The sequence below is a fragment of the Falco peregrinus genome, chromosome 12, assembly GCF_023634155.1.
Source record: "Falco peregrinus isolate bFalPer1 chromosome 12, bFalPer1.pri, whole genome shotgun sequence".
Classification (NCBI taxonomy): domain Eukaryota; kingdom Metazoa; phylum Chordata; class Aves; order Falconiformes; family Falconidae; genus Falco; species Falco peregrinus.
In genome coordinates, this window is record NC_073732.1 from 12,316,941 (window position 1) to 12,343,422 (window position 26,482).

The 26,482-nt window shown below is 37.7% G+C and overlaps 1 protein-coding gene across 1 annotated transcript; it reads left to right on the forward strand.

Annotated features, from left to right (window-relative positions):
• The first annotated feature begins 14 nt into the window (after positions 1 to 14).
• Positions 15 to 26,137, forward strand: GRK7 (G protein-coupled receptor kinase 7). Its single transcript, XM_005237711.4, has 4 exons — positions 15 to 3,862; positions 4,622 to 5,059; positions 18,789 to 19,060; positions 23,329 to 26,137. The coding sequence occupies exons 1-4, from the start codon at positions 3,260 to 3,262 to the stop codon at positions 23,669 to 23,671; spliced, it is 1,656 nt and encodes a 551-aa protein (XP_005237768.1). The 5' UTR covers positions 15 to 3,259; the 3' UTR covers positions 23,672 to 26,137.
• Positions 26,138 to 26,482: the final 345 nt, after the last annotated feature.

The following is a 26,482-nucleotide window of genomic DNA, read 5'->3' on the forward strand; positions in this document are numbered from 1 at the left end:
GTAGTTCCAATGGCAGTCTTAGTGTCATCAAGCATACATGCAGAGTTTACTGTGTGTTTGGTTGTTTTTTTTTTTAATACTTGTAATCTTGTTTTTAAAATGTTTTGGGCTTTTTAAATATAGCTTTTGTCTCATTATACAGTGAGATAAAAAAAAAATCCTCTGTGTCATTGTTATGGTTTATCACATCAGTTGTTGTTATCCCAGATGATGTCTGTCTTAACCAGTTCTATATTTGTTTTCAATTTTAATGGTAGTAATGGAGTGCCCATTGCGTGTTGTGGAGTAGTTCTGTTTGTGTAAAGGGATTCTTTCTAAAATGATTGCAAAAGAAAATGTGGTTGGATGTGGAAACAATTTTTAGCTGTCAAAGTTAAACTATATCTTATCCACAGTCTATTTTCTCTGCCAGAATTTGGTCCCAGGTTCCACTTTCTAACCTAATTCCATCTAGTCCCATCAGAGCACTTCTCTCTTCATTTTGCTTTTGCTTTGTAGGTGAATATGGAATGTACCAAAGTGATTTGCACCCTGCTTTCAGTTCATGTCACATGCATGACAAGTGTAGCTGAGAATCACATTTGTGCAAGTTTTCCAAAGTGTTGACTCAAACAGGTGTTAACATAGATGAGGTATTAGGAAGGTTAATGTTGAAATTGAAGTAGCTGATATCTGCATATATCTATTTGTGTAAGTATCTTGTTGACCAGTAATTAGAGGTTTGCCTAGAATAGAAGGTAATGAATTTTAAGTCCCGCATATTTTCTCTGTGAATTAGAAGATACAAGCCTAAGTCCCAGTATTTCTATGAGCTCTACACCAGAGGATTTTCTTCTGTTCCAAATCATACCCAGATACTCCATTAGCATAATTCTTAATAAGTACCCATTTTTAGTCCTCCATTTGTTCACCTCTTGTACGTGCAAAATAAATCAGTTTTGTTTCTCACCCAAACGTACTGTTTTATGAGGAGGTAACACTAACTTAAATAGCCATTATTGACTAATAGTTGATAATGCCGATCTGCTTTTCTCCACTGTTAAATAAATGATGGGTAGATGTGGATAATTCAGCAAATCTAGCTAGAGTCTTCCCTCAGAAGACTGGGGTAATGAGTATGTGTGCAAAGATCATATTGTTTCACTTTGCTTTTTATGAAGTTATATTCCTTTAGAGAAAGTTTATGTTCCGTAGAAATCGGGAAGGATTCTAATTAACAGAGCAGAATGATTTCTTTGGAGCTGTGGATGTGTCTTTCTTAAGCAGATACCATAAACATCAGGTGTTTCCTTGATTTGCTTAGACGTTAATAGATCAATAGCTGGTGTAAGTTTGAGTTCGCGCTTAGGTCCCAACTCACAGCTGTTCATATTGCAGTTGTTTTGAGCTGTGGTGGCATTCTTGCTAAATGTAAGAAAGACCCTGCTGAATTTTAGGATGTGAAATCAAAGATTTTATTACCTGCTTTTTTGCCTTTCTATACCCAGGATGATATAGGAAAATGTTGCTGTGGGCACCGTTTTCAGGAAAGCCACCGGCAGGATTCCACTCTTCTTCCTTAGACTTTTTTCAGTTTTGCTTGCTGTGCTGACTGCGTTATTTAGCCGTTTATGTAACCTTCTCCTGCCCCACGCTTGCATTCACCTGGCAGAATTAGCAAACGTACCAAGTAAGACTTTGAGATACTCCGCTTTAGCATACACTGCGTTCTCATGTACGTGTAGTAATTTGCAATGGATGACCCTCTCAATCACAGCTAGAAAAACATTCATGTCTTAGTGTGATTTTGTAGAGTATAAGCATGAGTTATATGTCAAATGGGTTCAGTGCAGACAGGATTATGCATGTAAAAACAAAATGCAACATAGTAGTAGAGTGACAAAAAGCAGCCAAGAAGGGCTTAGCGCTTAATTGTAGGAAGTCTGAGGTACCTGTTGTTACTCCTGTTGTTTGTGATTCAGCTCTTCAGCTTGCTTTAAGAGTGAAAAAAGACAAAAGGAAACTTGACCTTGACCTTAGAGTACAGCTTGACCCCATTGCTACTGGAAGAATTGTGGAACCACTTTTCCCATTCCCGTAATACCTTCCTTATATTGAAAGAAAGTTTTAGCGGCCAAATCACATGACACCTCAACAGAAGGGAGCTTAGCCTAGTAAGTGCCACACATGATTTTTATTCTTTTGTGGAAAACATGGGGCACAGGCTTCCTGGTAGGCAGCCAGGGAGTCAAGTCAGGTGGAATTTGCCTTCACTTAATTATAATCGGCTTTGTCCCTTTGTTGATGACACCTGAGCCATACGCTGTGCCCACCTTTTCATCCTGCCACTGACTGTTATAAAGCTCAGTAGGAAAAATAAACTGAGGCCACAATAACATATGGAAGTGTCTTGGCAGGATTTAGCCGGTCACTTGAAGTGGTTTTCCTTTATCTCTGGGTAGGAGATGAAGTCAGAACTACATGTTGTTTCGTATATAGGGATCATTATTTTTAGCCCAGCAGCAGGTCTTAGCCTCTGCATGTAATCTGCTCAGACAGAGCCACATAAGGCATCAAAGTTTGCATGGGGTGTCTGTGGAGCTCAGATACATTGATGCTGAGTATAACTTGAGTTTTAGAAGGATGGATGCTCAACATAATGAATTGTGTGGTAATTTAAAGCTCAATGTCTCATGTTTGTCGCTGTCAACTTCTGTTTCAGGTGCGGCAGATTTGTGATAGTATCTGGTTTTATAAAGAGCTTCTAACTTAATTAATTCTTACTACCTTGGTGTTCTCTGTGTTAAGTGAGGGAGAATCAAAGCTGTTGTAGTAACTGTGGCCAGAGTGCCACTGAGTTTAGAGTGTGCGTGTATTGCAGACAGGAATCTCTGCGTGTTCTCAGCAGCCGGGGACAGTGCATATGGAGGCAATCTCGGCGCATTTAAAGTTTACCAGGGCCCATTCTGAAACACCAGCTGAACTGCATGCATTTGGTGCTGCCGGTGAGAAGGGCTGCCTAGCATGTCATCCCTCAGCTATACATAGCAAACTCAAAGCTCCTTACAGAGAAACCTCTTACCAGTCACTTTCCACAAATGGTGCATATACCTAAAGGTACTTAGTGAAAATCCTTGAGAGGTATTTAATGCAAAAGCAGTTAGTCTCTCTGGTGTTTTGCAGAAGCCTACACACACACCACTAGCACCTACACCATAGCACTTGGACCAGTTACTCCCTTTTCCTCAACCAGGCTCTGCCACCCCAAGAGCTTGCCAAGATGTGTGACATGGGGGGCCTTGACAACCTCATTGCCAACACAGCCTATCTGCAGGCAAGGAAGAGTGGAGATGGAGACACCAAGGAGATGCAAAAGAGACGTAAAAGCCTCTCGCTGCCCAAGATTGAACAATGCAGTGAGGTTAGACAGTCCCTTGTTGTTGATTATGATAGCATCTGTGAGCAGCAGCCCATTGGCAAGAAATTCTTCAGAGACTTCTTAGAGACAGTGCCAGAACATTTGGTAGCTAGGGACTTCCTGGATGAGGTGTCAAACTGGGAATTGGCAGAGGACAATGTCAAGAGCAGTACCATGGAGAATATGGTCACCAATTTTCTTAAGGCAGGTTCCAAAAACTACCTGGCTTTCATGAGCTCTGACTTGGCCAACAAATGCCAGGCAGCTACTGCAAACGACTACGAGAATGTCATGCAGCTGGCCAAGGAGGAAACCAAACTCTTCCTTAAAGGCAAGCCCTTCCAAGACTTCCAGACCAGCCCCTTCTATGACAAATTCCTCCAATGGAAAGTTTTTGAGAAGCAGCCGGTAACTGAGAAATACTTCTATGAGTTCCGAGTGCTGGGCAAAGGCGGCTTTGGAGAGGTAAGACCTGTACGTTTAAGGGTGTGGGTTGTTCCTTCCCTTTCAAGACCAGCAGGTGGATTTGTAAAGAGGAACCTGGCAATGGCTTTAGAAAAGTTTTGCAAGACTTGGTCCTTCAGATTGTACATTTGCCAGAAATGTGGCTGGGTTTCTTACCCATACTGTGAAACAGGCTCCAGATGCCTGTTGGTGAAGAGCTACTCAGAATTTTTATGTTCTGTATCTATGCCATTAAAAATGCAGGCTGCTTTACAAAAGCTTGCATAACTGTCCATGTAGTTAGTTAATAGTCTGCTCCTTGGCACCATCTTAGCCTGTGTTAGCTCACACACTCCCAGATAATTCTTAGGTGCAGTTTAGGGAATAGCACAGATAAGGATTTGTTCCCAAAAGATGAGTAAGGCTTCCTTTTTTTGAGATGGAAGAGAGTTTAGCTATACAGATGAAAGCTGCATATGCCGCTTACTGTCATGGTCAGGAAGTGGGTCCTTGTAAATTTTTTTTGCTAATGCATGTCTACTAATGGTATCCTCAAGAACTTTGCGTAAGGCCCACCGTATTCTGGTCCAGAGCAGAACAGATCATACGCTTGTTTTTTCCTTATTTTTTCTGCTAATATTCTCTGCTACGAAATTTGCAGCAGTGGCTACTAACAGGCATCTGTGATTCCCCAGTTTCTGCCTATTACTGCCCTTGGTATTCCAGTCTGTATGTGTAAAATTCCTTCATTACCTTTCCTCATGCATCTTGCTTCCCTAGGTTTGTGCCATCCAGGTGAAAAATACTGGCAAGATGTATGCCTGCAAGAAACTGGATAAGAAAAGGTTGAAAAAGAAAGGTGGAGAGAAGATGGCACTACTGGAGAAAGAGATCCTGGAGAAGGTCAACAGCCCTTTCATAGTTACACTAGCTTATGCCTATGAGAGCAAAAGCCATCTGTGTCTTGTCATGAGCCTCATGAATGGAGGGGATCTGAAGTATCACATCTACAATGTGGGAGAAAGAGGTTTGGAAATTAACAGGGTCATCTATTACTCAGCTCAGATCACCTGTGGGATTCTGCACCTCCATTCCATCAAGATTCTGTACCGGGACATGAAACCCGAAAATGTCCTCCTGGATGATAACGGTAATTGCAGACTGTCTGATCTTGGACTGGCAGTGGAAGTCAAAGAAGGAAAAAGCATCACTCAGCGGGTGAGTACAAATTCATTGAACATGGGCAGTGGGAAGGGAAGCTGTTCTATTTCTAATGCATGATGAGTCCAAGACTTAATTCCCGGGGATTTGCTCTTTGCTAAAGACCTTACGTGGTCACTTCATTTTAAGAGACAGGTGGTAAGAAGATTTGGTTAATGAACTCTAGATGCTATATGTCATAAAATAACTTCTCTTACACAGAAACAGTAGAATCGACTTGACCAGTTGTTTTGCTTTAAGATAAACTCATGAACAATTGTTTTAGAGAGGTTAACAGAGATGCCTTGTGCCTTGGAGTAATAGTGCATAGTCAGGGGATTTAAACAATTACTTGGTTTTTTTAATGAGCAGCAGTCAACTGTATGACTCGTTTTGTATTCTGGTTTTGCTCCTGGAAGACTACAAATTTCTTCCAGATCACTCTTTAAGTGATGTTACTGATTTTACTGCAGGTGTTTGTTGTACTGCATAATAAACGGTTGCCCACATTCCTGTCCCCACAAATTAATTCCTGAAAAAAGTAGCAGACTTGATGTCAGCTTGCAAACGTACATGCCTGTGTGCATGTGTAGGAAGAAAGAGATGGATTACCAACTGTTTTTTTACTGTGTGAAATAGACTGCAGCACTTCAGCTGTGCTTGTGGTCATCACAAACTAATGCAAATTTGTAATAACATCATGAGGTTTACACAAGAAAGATGTATTCAGGTAGCTTAACTATGGAAAAAGTGTGGTTTTCCCAAGGTGTCTGGAGCTTAAAGATGTATATAGAGAGTGAATTTGTCTGAAATACACTAAGAGTATGGAGAAAAGGAAGCAACGTTATAAACAGCTCTAACTGCCTTATGTTAAACTTCCCAAGTCTTTCAAATTACTTTGTAGAAATGCAGTACAGTAGAGGGGACCTGCTAGTAACCTTTTGTGTCATGCTTGAAGTACATGTCTTTTGATGTTATTTAATACAGTAATTTGTAGTTTGAAGGTTACGTTTTTTCTTGGCCATCTAAAACATTTCTATTGTGAGTGGGTTTAGTTCTCAGCGAAAGAAAATATGGAAAGTGTTGTATTTTTAGATAGGAAATAACTTTAAAATGAGACTGCAGTGTGTTTTAGATGTGAAAATACAGTTTCTTGGAAAGCTAAGGCAGATATTTAAATAGAACTTTATATGAAATGGGAATGTTGTTTTGTTTGTGAAGATGACATTTTGATCAGTGAATCCAAAGCTATAAACCTTATTGTGCTTTTGAGAGTTATAGGTGCATACAGTTACTATGATCAGAAAAAATAATTTTGTCCAAGGGCGGTTTTTCCTACTTGTAATATGTGGGGTTTGGCAGAAGGAAAAAAAAAACACCCCAAAATGGAAGAGTGTATTTAGAAATGTGTAACCACTTCTGTTGGTATTAGGGTAGAAACTCAAAGCAGCAGAGGGCAAGGCGGTTGTTCCTCACTCGCTGTAACAGTCATCAAGTTATTATAATGATTTTTCTTCTGTTGTTCTCTGTTTTTAGAAGCACTATTTGCCATTGTATGAGTGCTTTGATTAGAGCAAAAACTGCAATGAATAATATACAACGTGATTGTAGTGTTAGAAGGAATTTCTGTTAGGCAGTTTTATTCATACAGGAAATGGAAATAGGAGAAGGAAGAAAAATTATTTTTTCTTTTTAATTTTCTGTATCGTAACTATGAGGGAGGTAAATGAAGAGTAATTCCCGGTATTATTTTGCGTTTTTATAAACTAACCCTATTTGAGTCATTTGACGGCTACTACTAAAAAACATGTAAGAGCTAGATATTACTGTTACTTATAGTAATGTCATACACAGGAAGACCTAAAAACACCTTTACAAAATGTGTTTAATTAAGTTTCAGCATGAATTCCTGTAATAAAATAAAAATGGTGCTGTTAAATTAATTTTTGTTTACTAATTAAAGTAACATTGTGACTTAAAATTAGCAGAATTTTTATATCACAGCATGCATTTTGAGTATGACTAGCAAACTGCTACCACTTTAAATAAAAAAAACAAAAAAACAACCTTGAGAAAACATATTCTTACAGGTTTGAGGTTTATTCACCCCAAAAAGATGTATGGCTCCAAGACAGATTTATTAAATAAAATTTAATCAGTTGCAGCATTTTGTGGACACAGTTTTATAAGGGCAATTTCATAAGCTAAAGCAGAAAATATATTCCTTGAGGCCAAATCTCTATTGTACCATGCATCTGAGTGAAGTGCCTAACATCATAAAGCTGTTTCTAGATTTTGGATGATGGTCTGAACTGACAATTTAAGGCTTACGATCTTCAGGCACTAATTATAGGGAGAATATAAAAGCTTTCCATTTCAATTTATTTATCCATTTGCAAAGAATCCTTCTGTTTTGGTGGGTGTTGTGGTATGTTCAACTTGGTATCTCCAGTAGTTCTGACTTTAAAGCCTTTGTAACCTCGTAATCCTCTTTTATGACCTGGCTCTTCTATATCGTACTTAAAATATTGTTCTATTGCACTATCAGAATAATGCCTAATTTTGCTTTAATCATATTCATAAGTCATTCTGCTGCCTGAAAGTAATTAACCAATATCTGTAGTACCAGATGAAACCATGGTTTAGCTGTCTGGTACACTTAATGGTCACCTATTTCATCTGGTCTTACATGTATTATGAAGAATTAAGATAGTTAATTTGTTAAATGTAAGGCAGAGAAGTAATTTTTTAAATTGCATCTATTATGGTCTTTCTGTAAGTTGATATATTAAAAAAGGTGGATTTTTTCTGCTGTCAAATGAAAGTTTGTGGGCTTGAGTTGTTTGATCTTCCATTTTATTTCTTGTTTTTCATTTTAGATATATCAGTAGCAGCAACTGTTGAAATTTCTTTTTTTCTGAAATACTGTTTCAGAGGGAAAAAGTAATACGGTGTTCTGGGTTGTGTTTTAACAGTTTACTCACACTGAACAGATTTCTACAGTGAAAGCTATTCTTATAGTCAGTAAAACTGCTTTTATTATGAGATTGTTCATCCTGAGTATGGAGATACTGGTTTAGTCTCATACTCTTAAATGAAGAAGCGGAATGGTGCTTTTTTTAAAATACAGTGCTTTCTTTCAAATTGTTTTCTGCAGGTGTGAAATAAATAGATGCTAAAGGTAAAGTAAAATAATTAAAGATTTTTTTCAACAACTGTCTAAAAATCTTTCTCAATGATTTCGGTTTTTCTTCCTGAGTGCTAATCTCTTCATGATCAATCTAGTTCTTCAGGTGTTAAGTGGATCTTCCTTGTGAATAAGCAAAATAAAACAGAAAACTCTTCCTTTATATATCAGGAGGAGCCAAGAAAACAACTGTGGAGTAGACATCTGATCTTAGCTGCTTAAATGTTTATCTCCATGTGTTTGACTGTAGCTGTGCTGCTATGAAAATGCCTCTTAATACATCATAGACAGTCAAAAAAAAGCTGCAGTTTTCTGCCTTGTATTTGTGTCTTTTTTTTGCTATATATTATGAAGTAGAAACAGCGTGTGATGACTTTCATTGTTATTTATACAGAGTTGAACAGCATATAATATATGGATTTATCTGTGGATTTATTTCGTCAAAGATTGCTAAAAATACAGTATTGAGATGCATTCTGAAAGTTTTGTAAACCCCTCCTAGTGTCCAAGCTATTAAAGATAAATCTGTTCTGCTTTCAAAGCACCAAAAAAATCCTAAACTCTCATGTATGAATAAATGCACATCACCCATACATCAGCTGGACGATCCATAAATCCGTTTTGTAAATCTTGTTAGGTGATGAGGTTATCACAGGGCAGAAATGATAAGCTAGTTAATGAGTTCCTGTTTTAGACATCTTTCAAGTTTTCACTTCTATGAAACTGTTTCTGTACTGTTTACCAGCCAAAGATTATTTTCATTGTGGATGGAAAGATTTTTTGAATTTTAGATGGGTGACTTTAATGTTGCCTTCTTATAGAATAATGTGTTTATGCTGCAGAAAAAGCATGCTGCAGCTGATTACTTAATACGTAAAGTTATTGAAGAAGTAGTTGTGGTATCCTTTAGGTATTATCATTACATGTGCTGCTTTTGAGAAATATTTGTGTGCTTTATACCAATTGTTTGTAACTATTATAAATAAAAATACCCTACTCTCAGAAACAGTGCTCTTTATAAAGATCTAGAAAGAGTTGGATACTCAGCCTTAGTTTTCTCCCTTTCTTTTCAATTGCTGAAGCAGTGAGTAGAAACACCTGGCTTTCAGTGTGAATGTTATTTTGAACACATATAGGCAGTTGTAAGTAATTGGTACAGTAATAATTAAGGAGTTTAGAAAACTTGTAATTTCACTAAGGTGTGCTGATTTGTCTTTGTGAAGTGCTAGCTAGCTTTAGAATAGAGAAATCACCCCAAAAAATGTTAAATGCACAAGTCTGAATAATAACAGTCTTGGAAACAAAAGTAGATGGCAATTGAAACGTCCTTAGAGTGTATTTTTTCTCCATGAAACAAACATGGGTGATATGGGGTCGTCTTATGATACATACATGCACCTGTGCAATCTACCTAGAAATGTGTGTAGGCACACTTACCCGGGCAGAGTTCTTACTGACGGCACTGGAAACAAATCAAGTCCTTTCCAGTGATAATTACTCAGGACTTCAGGAAACAGCATTATGACTTTTTGTACAAACGTGCTTGTAGCATCTGTTCTGTGTTGATCATACCACGCATAAACTAGATCGTATCTTAAAATTATGCCCTTTTATAAATGTTGATAGTCCCTTTATCTTGTAGAGTTAAATAGGCAACAAGGAGAAACTAAGAGCCTGCAAAGACAGCTTTTGCATAGGCAAAATGTTTCGTCTAGTTACGTACCCACTTGATTGATTCTGGAGCTAGTTCTTTTTACGTGTGACAGGAATGAGGAGCCTCCATCCCAAGTTTCTCCACTTGGAGATCATAATTTTTCTTGATGCCTCTGCAACTTTTTCTCTTACAGCTTCTATGTGAGTCAAATGTTCCTGCCCTCATCCAAAAGAGTAATACTACTTAATTTCCTGAGAACGGTTGTGAGAAAAGTGAGCATGTTCTTCTGCTTAGTACCCTCATATCCTCTACATATCAACATACAGGGAACTTAATTCTCTTTTTCCACAAGTCAGTATGTATTGGCTATTTATTTTGGGAAGAACTTTCTGCCCTTGCAGGGTATGGCTTTTGTGCAAAGCAACTAAACAGTGAAGTACTTTTGTGCAGATGCATGCGAGCCAGAGAGCTTAAATATTGACATAATAACTGTGAAAATGAAGACAAACATATTTTTGTAGTATTTATAAAAATGCATTCATATCTTCAGAGGTTTCAAGCTTCTTCACAGTCTTCCTGTGCTATGTTTTATATATTTGAAGGACATCATAATATTTTGATAAGAAAAACATGTTTTGGTTAAAATCTTACTCAAAATGTCCTTTTGCCCTCCTGTATGTTTGTTTATTGTAAGATTCTATTTCTTAGGAAAACAGAAGGAAACCTATTTAGATGTTCCTGAAACTTGCAGTTAAATTTCAAGGCGGTTGAGAAGCTTGGAGGAGGGTTTAGACTTGTGAAATAAAAAATAACTCAGCAAGCTATTCTGCAGTTGACCTTTGGTCATTATCACATGGCATTCTTATTGGATAATATTCTGTAAAAATGTGTTCTTCCTTTGCACTTTGAAAAATGACAGCCCTTCATTTGCTCAGGATTAGAGTGACTTGCTGCTATTTTACAGTATCAAAACCACCGTTCTGCTTATGCATTATGGTATGTAAAACAGATTATATTTTACTACTAGACCTCTGTTCTTAAAAATTTTGATAATCATAGTTGTTATGAAGTGTGTTATCATGACAGGTATTTAAGATTTTTTTAATCTCTGAAACATACTTTACAGAATCCAATTTACCCACTGTGAATGCCATGATCATGAGAGTGAAGGGAGCAAAAAGTATTTTTGTGGGATCATTTTGCCTCCTGCAGTTTTGGAGATGGCAGAAAGGATACTGTAGTCATCTAAAATTATGAGAATGCAATGTGTCCCATGACATACTTTTCCTACACAGGGCATGCCACCCAGGAAATACATTTTTCTGTCTGGGAAAAGACATTGGAGCTCTTTGAGCATCAGGTCTCTTTGCATGACTTTTAACTTTGTTCTTTATTCAATTTAATCTGACGATTAATAAACACTATAGCATGCTGTATAAAAAAAGCAAGAGGTAGGATTCCTTATCAAGCTCCTAGAGCTGGTAGAAAGCTTACTTAAGCTGTTCGAACAAAAAAAATTGCTAAGTGCTAAATACTACTGTTTAGTCCCTTCGTCTTTTGAGGCTTATTATTTATCATACAAAATAACATACATTCTGGAATTACCTATTTGGTAAATCATCTAATAAGGTACTTGTTGGTTCAGCACTGTCAAAGATGTTTTTATTTTATTAAGTAAGAAATGCAGCATTTGGCTGACAATGTAATTCTTTGAATTGTTGATTTCACAGCTTTGAAGTGGTATTGCAGGAACCGTAAACTGTGGGATGGTAAGGAATGCAGTACTTCTGTTCTTATGAGACCACATGGGACAATCTACTTACTGTGATGAGTAGTTTCAGTTAAAATATGTGGAATTGGATCTTAATACAACGTGTAGTTAAGCTGCAGGAACCTTTTGAAAAAGATCTTGTAGGGCCTAAAAACTTCTCTAGGTTTGGGGGAGAGCAGACAGTTGATGGAAGACAACTTTGTTCAGAGAAACCATTTCTGTCTCTGGAAGCTCTTGAACTGCAAACAGTTGGAGTCTAGGAAGGTATTAGAGAAGTATCAATGTACGCGCCGGCTTCTTACAGTTTTTGCTATGCATCCATTTTTTGGCCAATTTACAGACAGTAAACTGGCCATAATGGGCCCTTGGTCTGATGCAGCCAGTACCCATCTCCCTGGATTTACATGTAAAAACTGTAGCTCCAACCTTAGTCACAATCCTGAAATCATGTGGATTTCAGTGACAGACAGTAACCATCCAGGCCTTGTTATTCACACTGCTTAACCTACAGGGCAGCACCTACACCGGAGGGCCCGTACCTTTCTCAGGGCACCTTGCAGTCCTGTTCCTTCAGTTGCACTGGCACTGAACATCGGATTTCTCGTTGAAGTCCCTTTTGTGAGAAAGCCACCTGCACATGGTGCTATGACACTGTGTTTGCATTCATTATAAAGAGCTTCATAAAATATATACACAGCTAAGTAGATGGAGGATTTTCTCCCTTGGTGTAATGTTCATAGAATGTTCTGTGATCATTAAATAATATAACCATAAACATCTCCGAAGTATTATTATTCCCACATTATAGATGGGAAACGGTCAGGAGAAATTTAAAGGGGAATTAAAGGGAAATTCATACTACAGGAAGACCGGAGAACCCCGATAATCCCTGATTTCTAGTTGTGTGGTTATGAGTCTGTACCAAGAGTTCTGCTCGTCCTGTATGCTCCATTCCTATGATGTCTGATTGCTTCATTGTCTATGGACGCATACTTCTTCTGATGACACTTTACCAAGGTGGGGATGTTAGCAAGTTCTATTTCCAGTAGGGATCTGAGGTAAAGATAGTGATTTTATGCATGGTTACACAGGAGGAAAGCGGGGAGATGCTTCAGAGTCCAAAGTTAAAATTGGTACCTGGTTACTGGACTGTCTGTCCTTCCTCAAACCATTTGTCCCTTGGATTTTTATATAGTGTGAATCTAAACTGAAAAACATGCTGTAACTGTGTCAATTTCTCTTCCTAAGTGTGAGCACAGAGGCGGCCTGCCCTTACTGTCACAGAAATGGCTTTCTGTTCAATTTTTGCAACTTCCTTGATTTCAGTGAATACTGATGGCCAAGCTTAAAGGAGTAAAAACTGATGGTAGATGTTTTTACTATTCCAGTTAGTGACTTTGAAACCAGAGGCAATTTTGTTTCTTTTTTTCTAATATAGCTGAAATTTGTTTTTTCCCTTTTGTGCTTTTATTTGTGTTGGTGGTTTTATGGGCTTCTTTCAGGCAGAAAGCTTTTCCTGTTACACTTATGTCCCTATGTGAAAATGAAAAAAACTTTGGTCTTGAATTTTGTGTAAGCATGTGGGATTCAGTAGCTCCTAAGCTCCTGTACAGTCTTTCTGATTATCTTTTACTGGTACTTTGAACAGTCCTTTTTGTGTTCTTCTGAATCAGTAGCCCATCAGTACATGACGGGCCATCCCATCATAAGGTCCTTCCCTTTGCGAAGCATTAACAGTATGCCAGAAGTCTTTGTTCTGTGGAGCCTTATCAAGAGCGCCTTTTGTCCTAATTAGATTTGATTTTGTCTTTGAAAAGAGAGTCGCTTGTTCGTATGATTCACTGGCTTCTTGTTACAGTATGAACGTGTGGTGAGAAAGTGTGGAGGAACTGCAATTCTGTGAGACTCATTTAAATTACGCTCCACAGTGGCTCTTGGGAGAAAAATGAAGATTGTAAAGTGAGTGACAGAGGCAGATCAGTTGTTCTTCTCTACATCTAGGGCCCGTTAGCTCGTGTGCAGAGAAGAGTTTTCTGTGGTCTGTTCCTGCATTCCTGCAGGGTCTATTAAGGCCATTGCTGAAGGATCGGAGGAACAGCTGGACGAGAGAACAAAGCAAGCAGTGGCACCCCTTGGAGGAAGGAAGAACCGAGCCCCAGGAAACAGCTGATGGAGCTAAACTCAGCTTGTTTTTTTTCCTCTGTTCAACAGTTCTTGTGCCATGGCAAACAAAAGATAGACATTCTGATTTGCTTTACTGTTTAGTTTGTGATATCAATTGAGTTTGTTTTGCAGAGATCTGTGGGAAAAGGTAGAGAGATCTAAATCCTGTTTCTCCTCATTTGTCTGTTTCTGTGCTGATGAAAGCTCCAGAGTTTTCTGTTTCTTTCTCCCCTGCATCTGCTAGAAGCTGGGATAATGGCAGCGTTCAAGGGACTTCCCCCTCCTCGGGACAGCCATCTGAATAGGATGTATGGGTGTAACACTGTGGGCCTCACTCTGCTTGCAGCTGTGGTGTGCCAAGTACCCGTTGACTATACTGGGAACTGAGCGCACTTGGTGCTTCTCAGGATCACATCTTGTATTATTGAAAGATTATAATTGTATGACCTTTTAAAAATTTATGCAGGATCACATTTCACAAAAGAAATGCTTGTATCCTTCCAGATGAGTCAGTTCTACTATGTCCTGTCAAACCACACTCAAACCAACAATTCCACTTTACGGAACTTCTTCCCTAATGCATCCAAGGACAACATTTGGTCATTACATTTTAGAGCATTATTGAAAAATTGTGGTTTGGGTTGTTCTCAAAATAGAGACATTAAGGGACAAGTAGATCTGTTGCCCCTTTTCAAAAGCAAGTAAATTAAAATTTAACTGACTGAAATTTAATGACTTTGTATATTTCAAACAGCATATTGAAGTAAGGCATCCTGCACATCATTGCAAAACTCAGTATTAGATGGAGAGCAGGCAAAAGATTGCTAGTGTTGCACTTAACTACACTTCAAAAAATTGTGTCCCTCTGCAGTGGCATATGATTTCTGCCTTCTGTGAAGAGGAATGTAACATTATTTGGCTCCTTTGTGATGTCCCATTAGACGCTTCCAGGTCAGTGAAGGAGTAATTCCATGTCTTTATCTGTATCTATAATATCACTTGAGCAGTCAATACATGTTCAAATGGTTCTTGGTCCTATCAGGAACCCTACAGAAAAAAAGAAAATCATGTGCTTGGTCTTAGTCTCAGTCAAAACCCAATGCATGTCCTAGTAGTGTAGACTTGACAACAATGGAATTAAACTTCGTGAGTGTGTGTGGTTTTCTATTTGCCCTGTTTCCATTAAAAGAGTGAAATTTATTAATGTAAAATAAGATCTAGTAAGCAGAAGTGATTTTCAGTTAATACAGAACTTCTGAATTTACTTGTGTTGAATGAAAACAGCTACAAAATCATACAAACTTAATTATTATTTTTTTTTTGTGATAGACATACTAGTAACCCATACTTGGAGGTATCCATTCTGAGGCATGGTTGGATAATTCTAACAATTAAATATTCAATACTAGCCCATGGAAAACAGACCCCATCTCAAAAATAATGCATTTATCTTTTTTTGTGGTATCTTAATTCCTTTGCTTTCTATCTTTTATTTTTCCTTTTTATATTTTACGGTGTATTTACTCACTCCTTGGCCTGCTGAGAGTAACTTAACTCATTATTCTGATTCACTTCTGCTGTGGGACTCACTGGATACATTTCCCACCTAATACACTATTTTTTTGGCAGCTCAAATCTCACTACGGCTAGTGAGAGTTGTACAGTTTAAAAATCCCTTCACTAACCTTCTGTTTTACCTGCTTAAATAAACCTCTCCTGAGTCATTGAGGCTGCCTTTCATGTTGCCACAGGGTCTCTTTTCCTTGCAAGATGATCTGATATTTGACGTCTTGTTCCCCATAATGATTACTGCAGGGATGATGGGTTTTAGCTTTGCTGTAATGCCATCTACTCCCCAAAGACAGAATTAAATCTTCATTTGAAAGATGTATGTTCTTCTAGTACCAGAGGCTGAATAATTCCTTTTTTTTGTGTTCCCTAATACAGCAAACACTTATGGCTTGACGTCTTCCTTCCAAATGAGTTTGCCAAAGCTGCACATACGTAGAAATAGGCTGAAGAGACTAGAATTTAAACTCTTTTCTCCCTTTCTTCAAATTCCTGTTTTATTAAAGGTTGCAGAGATTTATGTGTTTCTTCCCTGTGCTCATTCGTGTTTCTTCACCCTTAAACATCACTGCTGACTACTTGTGAATTGTGTTTATTTCTGATATGAAATGGTCAAGTTTAAGTCTTGTTTTGAGTCTTGGGTGTTTTTACATTTCTGCTTCTCAGCCTGTTGTTCATTATGAACCGTAGGAAATCTTCAGTATTGGGAGAGATTTCTTTTAAGATCAGATTCATGTTTTGATGAAATTCCATGAGAAAAGTGTCTGTCATGAAATTCTGAATTGGAATGGTTTTGGCCTATCAGAAGAACAATATATGTTTCTAGACTTCTCTCAGATTGAGCTGGAACAGCTTGATAACAGCTCAAAAGATTTCAGTGCTGCTGATTTAGAATTTTGAAGTTAAGTTCTTATTTGCATTAACTCCATCCAGAGTCTTTCACTTCAGTCTGAAGGGAAGCTGTTGTCAGTCCTCCTCTATTTTCTGTTAAGTTGTGGTCCTGCAGTCTTTTTGGTCTGCGATTATGGTCTTGCTTTCTCTGTTCTTGAGAAACATGGGTACCAGGTGTGACTTACTGAAGGTTATGTGGAAGATGCACATGGAAGAGGCTGAAGTTACTTGGCAACTATTTCTTTTGAAAAAACAGTTATGGAAGAAAGAACACAGGTGGAAGGAAAGTCATGCAGTCTGAAAGAAGCTGCTTTGGAACACATTTATGATCACAGAATTCTGACTTTTCCATGTCAGATTTATTAAGTTCCTGTATGATGATGCTAAGTTGCAGCAAAGTAATTCTTATCAGAAGGACTGTACTCTGCTGTCAGGGTACATTTTGATGATGATATGACTCATCAGTTCTTCAAGGCATTAGTGCCCCAGCCTTATCTCACTAAAAATAAGAATGTTTATTGCTTCCCAGAAGGAAGAAAGAAAGAAAAAGACAAAAAATATTCCAAAAGCCTGTTTAGTGTCTGTGATCACTAACCTGCAGTGAGCTCTGTGTGCTGCCTTTTGTACCAGACTTGCTTTACTGCTCTCAACTCTCACTCTCCCTTCCAGGTTTTATATCTTCTGAGGCCAGATGGATCTGGGTTCTATGGTCTGTATTTGAGCACTTGTCCCTCTTTCTGAATAGAGCAGTAATTGTGTATAAAAATGTAATACTGTCAGGGTATCTGTCAACATTAACTTTTACTTAGAGAAATTCAATGCAAACAGTGCAAATTACCTGTGGAGTGATGTCAGCTGCTTCATTTATGTTTTTCAACCAAGTGGAGGATTTTGCCTAAAAGTAAAAAAAAAAAAAAAACAAAAAACAAAAAAAACCCCAACCAAAACCAACAAAACCACCAAAAAAAAAAAAAAAACCCCAAACAAAAAACTACAAAGAGAGAAAATAAACGGGATTTCTTTCTCTGTCTATTAGGCTTATGTTGTAATGGATGCTAAGATATTCCCTCTTGCACACGTTGTTTACAGTAGTGTATGTAGTGGCATGAGTTTATAAGGAGAGCTGACTCAGAAAAAGATGTGCCTAAAGTTGCAAAAATTTGAGGGGTTATCCAAACCCCATAAAGTAAAATTCATCTGTTGAGCGGTGGTTCTTACAAATATAATTTGCCCAAATGAGCTTTAGCTTTAGTTACCTTTTTCTAACCGTTTTGCTTTGGAGTGAATCTCTGTCCCGACTTGTGTTCCGGTAGCAGTCGTAATGACCATCTTGAATAACCTTTAGTGGGATTTTGTACAAACAAGCTTTTTCTTTTTACATTGTAATACTACTAATACATCAGTCCCAGCATTTTGAGACTATATAAAAGAGGTTCAAGGAACTTCTGACGTAGTTAGCACTTAGCTGAATCTGGTAAATATATAAAAGATACAGCATGAGATGCAGCAGGCAATGTTGGGTCAGCTGAGGGAATGCTGCTTCAGTTGACATCTCGCATCCTCAGGCGTGCGGCAGTGCAGCAGAAAGCGCAGGGAGAGGCTGCCCTCCCAGGTGAACCGGCTCCTGAGAGAGCGAGAGGCAGCAGGAGCTATTCTGAACGCTGAGCAGTCGGTCCCCCAAGGGGAACGGGCCAGGCCTGGCCTGGGAAGGAAGCAGGCGGATTCCTCTCTCTGAGTGGTCCCTTCTTCTCTTGGAGAAGCGTCCATTAGCGCCGTATACTGTACGATGCTATGCTGTCTATTGTAGTAGTCTTTATTCAGAGAGCTTTTTTCAGTTAGGAAGTAAGAACTCGTTCTTTCACCTGAATGCGTGGAATTTACTAATTATAATTTTTGTGAGTTTACTTTCTTAAAATGGTTTTAAGAGTTTTTCTTGGCGCTTGATGGTAGTACTTCCTTCCAGAAACCAACAGGGACTGTGGGCAAGACCCTTCTCTTGTGGCTCAGCTCCCAGCTTGCTGAGTTTTCTCGTTGACAGCAGACCCCTGTGTTGAACCATTTATAACCACTGAACAGGGAGGGAATTGGTGATTGTTTGTCTGATTTTTGTCTTTTTTAAAAAATCTTTTCAAAATGATTGCTAGTTGTGTTTCCAGGACAAAGCTAACACTATCTTCAACAGGGGAAAAAAAATGGGAAAATATGGAAGAAGAGAGCAAGCTAAACATTAATTGAAAAAGAAACCACTTTTAGGTAGAAATTGCACAGAAATTTCAACTTTGAAAAGCATATTTAAGACACTTTTCCCTTATGCTGTTTAAAGACAGATACAGTCCATGTGCTAAACCCAAGTTTTACCTCAGTTTCTAGATAAAATACCAATTGTATGGAGTTTCACAGAATATATCAATTGTATTACTAATATTTTGGAAGAATTATAGACAAGCCTGTTAAATTGTATGCATTTCATTTCTGACGTTCTGTAGTAAATCTGTCTGTATGTTTGCAATAGGCTGGGACAAATGGTTACATGGCTCCGGAAATCCTGAAGGATGAAGAGTACGGCTATCCTGTGGACTGGTTTGCAATGGGGTGTAGTATTTATGAGATGATTGCTGGGCGAACGCCATTCAAGGATTTCAAAGAAAAGGTCGGTAAAGATGAGGTTAAAAGAAGAACTCTGGAAGACGAGGTGAAATTTGAACATGCCAACTTTACAGAGGAAACGAAAGATATTTGCCGACTGTTTTTGGCTAAGAAACCAGAGAATCGTTTAGGAAGCAGGTATGTCTTATTTCTCAAATGCAGCAAAAGCCAGGTTAAAGCTGCAAACAATATCATTATTTTAAATATTACACAAAATGAGGTTAGATCTTCACTTTCCACAGAGTACTGAATTTTCCCTTTCACTTCTAGGAAGAGAGAGGTGGAAAGTTTTGAAGATAATGTAGAAATAAGGAATTTTGTTGCAGTACTGTGATTGTCCATCCTCACCCCAGACTACTCACAGGAGTTCCCTTCTTGGCGTTGTGTGAGGTTAGACTCCATATAGTTTTGGGAGAAAGGAGCAGCCCATTTCTCATGCATTTTCTTTCCTAAAGGTAAAGGATGTTCAAGCAGATACCTGTGTCTATGCTAATGCAGACTGAATGCAGAATCTTAGGCTGTATCACTTACGGGAATGATGTGGGCAAAAATCCAGATCTGCAATGTGGCTTCTCTTCCCTGCAGATATCTAACTTGCAAGGCTGCGTCATTGGCTTCTTCCTGAAGAGACCTTAACCCCTCTGTTTTACTCAAGTGCTTTAACAAAATGTTGTAGAGGTTCTGGTCTTCCAGGGGGAGAAAAGGGAAGAAAAGAATACTGGGCACAAATTCTTATGAAGCAAAACATTTTGTGGTACTTACGAGGTGGCTTTGGGTTGACGAAGACTGACGGATGTGTCCCTGACTTAGCAATTTCAAGTAGCTGTTCAATAAGAAGAAAAATGGAAAGCTAGATATTGTAATATTTAACTTGTGATATTTCTGATGTATCTGTGTATATATAAAATCATTTAGTGCATTTCTAATGAGGCAGATTGGGGATATACATATGTAATATAGACAAAATAAAAGAAACAGAATTAAAATGTAAAAAATGAATAGGAAACACATAGTACCTGTCTTTAGAATACACTATGATTTGAATCACCAATGAATACAATCATATTGATGTATCATATATCATATGAGGTGCTTTTCCAATCTAAAGGTGGAATAGACACAGGGATTAAATGAAAATGCACAGATAGTCTTCTAAAATTGTATTTCATAACAACACGGAACAGTTTTGCAAAATATTAGTCACACATTTGCCTGAAAGAATTAACCTCAGTGAAAGGTAATACATCATTAATATACATATTCTTATTATTCCAGTGCTAAATGAAGACAACTAGTCTTTGTGCTTGATGAGTTTTCCCAACAACTGTGCAAGGCTGCAGGAAAAAAAAAATAGTATTTTCAACAGTGCATAGAGTATGTTTGATACAAAATCTGTATTATTTTTAATACATTTAAAAAGCTTATTTTAAAAACAAATTTAATAACAAACATTTAGAGCATTCTAATCTACAAGACATCATGCTTTGCAGATGTTTAGTCTTCCAGCATTTTGTGAAATAAACAAAATTCAGAGTAGGGGAAAATGAAATTTAAATATTCTGAGTGGTCAGGTTCATTCAGCAAGTCTGAAGCAAAACCAGCAACAGACTTGACTTTACTGTAACCACATTCCCTTTGCCAAGGGAATAATTTACAATCATTCTGTCTGCTTACTGTTACATTATTTCTTAGCAATGGGAGAGATGTACACAGAAAGGTAATTGCACAGATTATTTTTCATTTTCTGCTATTTAAGATATTCTTTCTCTTTACATGCCATACTTAGAAGAGGAGAACGACAGGATGTGTACCTTGCCTGGGCACAATACAAAATAAAAGCCTACATGTACGTCTTAAACAGGGCGATACTATTCAGGACAGCTCATCCTTACGTAAAGATTAGCGCTGTAATTCTACAAAGGACAACAAGACCTTGGGTTATCTACATAAGTGCCTGTTGCATAAGTTAAAGCTGCTCAAGGACACCTTTACTTTGTACACCTGCCCTTTTAAAATGCTCTTTTGTTGAAGACTCAATGTCACTGGCTAACTCAGGAAGGATGTAACCCTTGTTTTCAACTCAAGCTTTTTGGGATTGACATCTGAAATCCCAAATCTGTAAAGTGATTTTTTTTTTTTTTTTAATTTTTTAAATGGAGAAATACAAAATTGACAGAGTTCAGATGACTTCATTTGCTCTTTCTATTTAGGTTATGTAAATGTGCAGTTCACACAGGAGGAGCTCAAGTTCATTTCCAGCTAGTTGGAAGATGCCTCAGTTGGTTCCAGTAGATGGCGTTCCTGTAGCTTTATGTCTTTAAACTTTTTACGGTTTTGGTGATGTCAGAAAATACATGAGGAGAAGAAACACTGCAGCAATCCATTCTGGACCTTCACCAGCTTCTAGTGTTTTTTGGTTTATATTACAAAAAGGAAAAGCAAAATGAAGTGAAATTTTTGTGAGCGCAGTAGGACTGTTGGCATCCTGGAACACAAGTTAATTTGAACAGCAACTCAAATGTACTTCAAACTAGCAGTGAACGTAAATGAATCACATCAGGCTCAAGGGCTGCTCAAGTACTTGGTTATCACTAACTAGTTAAGTTAGGAGATGATTTTATAAGATTATGTATATGCAGAGGTCGTGATCCCTGTTGGCTTAATCTGTGCACTCATAATTGTATTCATATGGCTTTTTTCAATTGGAAATGTATTTTTTTTCATTGCCCATGCCCAAATGGCAGCATCTATCATTATTCAGGATGTGATTTAGCACCCTGGTCACAGTGATGTACAGTGGTTAGTGGCTGGTGGCGACCTGCTCAGAAGAACAGGCAGCAGAGATGCAAAATGAAGATTTTTCTAACAAGGGAGCTGAAAAGGGCAGCTGGTAGTTTCATCTTGGGTGTGCCAGATAGCACCATGGCAGGCTGGAAGCATGGCAGGACAGTGTAGGAGGAACTGTCAGTAGGGGCGAGCTGGAAGAGCCTGTTCCACATAGATGGTTTAAGGTCTTAAAAAATGAAGATTTTTCTATAGTCACACAAATCTGCTTCTATATGGTACTTCTACAGATAGGCAAAGATAAAAGAGACTCGTCAAAGGTTTGCATTACATTTGGTTCGTAGAATATGGTCTAGAAATACGTAAGGACTTGCCCTTTGCCCAGTATATGATGTAAGAAAGTTGGAAAAGAAAAAAAGAACATGTTAGCAAGTACTGTTTTCTGAGGCCAAGAAACAGACAAATTTGGTTTTCCTGTGTTACCATTTTCAAAACCAGTGCATCCAAAAATATATCTAAAAAACAAAACAACCCTCACCAAAGTGTAGAAAACACAGTAATCCTCCCTGTTCCTCCTTTCACTAGAATTCGGAACCCAAACTTGGCATGCCTTGATGCTAGGGGTGCAGTTCAAAAGCAGTGGTCCTTGGTTGTGCTTTAACGAGCATGTGTTTGAGGCTTGGACTATTCTGATCATTAGAATATCCTAGGAGGCTCTCTATGGGTCTGCAATGAAACAATTCACTGTTTCTTTTACAGCAAAAGTTCTCCCTGAGGTCTGCAGTTGGTTTTGATAATGTGTACTTAAAATACGTAGTTACAATTATTTTAGACCTTTCTGGATTTTATTATTGGGTTTTAATATTAGTAAAGGATTGTGTTTGTGACAGTGGCACACATACTTTTACTAATGTCATAATCTGTGCATCTCTTGCTTAAAATCTTTGTTCATTTATGAGAGGAGTTAATTTGAACAGACTCACTAAAACTGGGAGTGTTTATTAGAGTGACATAACTGAGTTTTATGAAGTAAATGCATAACTGCTTTGAATTAAGATAAACCCAAGAAGAAATGTCATGTCACCGGTTTCCCGTTCAGACTCTTGTTCCTCAGTCAGTCCCTAGGTGTATTAACCCAGTGTACCGCAATCTAGAGTTTAATAAACTCGAGACTTTCTTAGAACTTTAGACATTCTTACCCTCTTCAATATAGAGCCAACCACTGGACTTTCATTGTCGGAGAGTAAGTCTGATACTCCCCGTCCCCATCCTGCTGTGTCTTCTGTTCTGGTTGAGGTGTATCTTTGGCTATGGTATCTCAGCCCGCTGCCAGAAGCAGCACTGCAGCTCTTGCATGGCACCTTGCCCGGATTGATTTACCCTGAGAGGCAGTGTAATGGATAATGGGATCAGGATGTTTTCTGTTTCTCAGCTTCTATTGTGCAATGCAGCATTCTTTGATTATGGGGAAAAAAAAAAAAAAAAAGGAGTTATGTTGCATGAGATCTAGCTATCTGTCATCTCCTTACTTTAAAATATGGTCACGTACACAACACAGACACACCTGTATCAATCTGAGAGCAAAACATTGTACTGACAAACAAACCTTTGCTTTATTGCAGAAATGCAGATGATGACCCAAGAAAACATAATTTCTTCAAAACAATCAATTTCCACAGGCTAGAGGCAAACCTTATTGACCCTCCATTTGTGCCAGATCCGTCAGTTGTCTATGCCAAAGATGTTGCAGACATTGCTGACTTCTCTGAAGTACGAGGAATTGAGTTTGACGACAAAGATAAGAAGTTCTTCAAAAAGTTTGCGACGGGTGCTGTCCCTATAGCCTGGCAGGAAGAAATTATTGAAACAGGACTGTTTGAAGAACTGAATGATCCTAACAGAGTAGAGTCCGGGGGTTATGCAAATGGAGGTGAAGCTAAGTCAGGAGTTTGTTTGTTGTTGTAAATACCACATCATTAACAAAAGGAGTAGAAAGCACTCAGAACTTTCCATATTCTGACACTTTCAGAAACTCAGTGCATCTCTTTAAGGAGAACCAATCAGTGTAATATGATGTTGACAGGCTATGTAGGACCACCAGCTGTATAGACTATGTTATTTTCCTTTGCTCTGACAAAGGAAACGATTTTTTTGTTTTATTGGAGATATATCAAGATGAAGAACCATATATCTCTAACAAACTTAGAATGATAGAAATGCTGTAATACCAGAAGCAGTAATAGAGTGAAGAGGCAACACCTTTTGAAAATGACTGACTACCATTTTGAATACAATGATTTGTTGGTTTTCTTCCTATTTGCTTGTTGTTTCTACTAACATTTCCTCTTTGTTCTACAGTTTTCAGGAAAGATTTTTAATTTTCAAGTAATATTCTCAATTAGGCAGTGCAGATCATATACCATGTCAAACTTGGAATCTTATCAGTTAGCCAGTCTGTTGTTCTCTTAATTTCTGTTAGTTTTTGGATGGTATGATTGTCATCTGTTCAAATTGTCATAAAATGTAAAAGAAGGCTCTGCATATCGCTAGGAAATAGGACTGACAGGTTCAAACTGTTTTTAAAGTTAATTTTAACTGAGTAAAGAATTGCACCAATTTAACTGAATAAAGCATTTATTTATTAAGTGTATACTTTTAAGTGGTATTACCATATGCAAAGAAAATGTGTTTATAATTAAATACAGGTTCTTTATTACAATCAATTATAAATTTTTATCGGGTTTCCTGATAATTTTTCTGTATTTTGGTGATAAATTAAGCTGCAAATAGACCAATTTGTAACTGGCTTTTTACAAGACATTTATTTCAGTGCAACATAGATTTTAATTCAGTAGTTGCAAAAATGCATTATACTACTAAGTGCTGCAATGATGGAAAGGTAATATGTGCAAGTTGGCACTATCTTCAAACGTTCATTGGTTATCATGTAAATTTTTGTGTTTTATTTTTCAATTTTATGAAAACCTAAATTGAATTATTTGGAAACATTTCTGCAAGTACTTGCTACTGCTTAAATATGTTACTGATGAGATGCACTGTGCTGATTTTCTATGTAAGAAAATAGGTGGTAGTTGTTGGCTACAACTTTCAAAACTGATTCTGCCTGCTGTTTACTGTCATCTGTCTGTCCATAATTTCCATTGACTCAAGTGGAAATTGAAGCTGCTCTATTCCTTGGAGTCCTGGAGGCTGCTAATACTTCATTTCCTATTTTTCGTAGAGCAAACCTTCTACTGAACTGAAAGACTTCTTTTATCTAGACACTGGGATTGAATTTGCACATCTGTTTTAAAAGAGGAAAATGAATAGATACGATGTCTTCTATAGTCAGGTCTGTCATGTAACACATAGCTTTAGTATTTATTTATAATCTTAATAGCTTGTCCCAAAATTAAAAATCTGTAGTTTGAAATACTCTTTTAAGTGATTTAGTCACAGCTAAGTAATACATTGGTAGTACATTGTGTTGTTCTACATAGAAAAATAATTGTTCCTTTTTTTCCTTTTAAATTTGCTTTTCCAGTGCTTTATATACTTAATTTTCAAGTGAAAATTTTGAAGAACAGCGTTAGTTAGGATTAGTGGATAATTCTGTTCATGAATTATGAGCATATAATTGGCTGCCTTTTGAGGCGAGACTTTCTGTCTCTGGTTCAAAACATTATAAGCTGAATTCTGACTTAGGCTTTTATTGAGAAGGATGATCCTGAAAGACTGGGAAAAGCAGAGGAGGTTGAGAGGAGAGTCGTGTGGTTCTGGCACAGATTTAGGAGAATGCTTCTACTGCTGACATCCAGTGATTGTATTTCTCATTGCTCCCATCTGTATAAAGCTCTCACAGAGTGGTCTAATATATTTGTAATATATTTAGAATATATTAGGCTAATAGATTTAAGAAACTCAGACAGAAAACTTTACTATGTATGTGCTAAAACAACAACAAACACAGAAAACCACCGTCCCCCACCTCTCTTACTACAGCTGTGAGAAACCTGTTGGTGCTAGTGGCGTCAAACTTTTATCCTGAATTGGTACACCTCAAATTCATAGAAATGCCATTTCACAAATCCTCCTCCAAGGCATAAAGCAGTACTCTGAAATGATTGTAGGTTTTCTTGTGCATAACTCATTTTTCAGGATATCCATGTTCCCATATGGAAAGAGGTTATGTATAGGAAGGACCAGGATTTAATGTCGTGTTAGAATTGTATATCCCCTGTGATACCAGGTGTTACAAATCTGGGTCTTTCAACATGTATTACAATACTGAGATCTGTGAATTCATGACTTGACACATGCATAACATCAGGTTATATAGTTTTAGAAATGTTACAATGTCAATAAATCCCAGCAGGATGTTTATCAGCGAGATACTGTAATGTTAAGTGGTCTATGAATCATTCAAAGAAGCACATCACGAAGTCTGATAATGCACAGTTTGGCACAGTGTATGACAGAGAAGAATGTGTTTGAAATGATTCTTTCTAATTTTCTAAAATTCTCTATTTCAGAATGTGGACAACTGTTTGCACTATGGTAAAGCAGAGCAAAGATTATTTCTGTTAGCATTTTCAGTGTGTATTTTAAAAATTTCAGTTTCTTTTAAGGATTCTGGGAAATGCTTCATTCTTTTCTTCCTGTCACTGTAAAGTTCCTTGTTACACTTTCAGGAGCAAAGTTATTTTAACATCCTGCTTCACCTTAACAAAACAGAGCCAGTGATCCTAAAAGATTTACGTGTTTGATGGATTATTT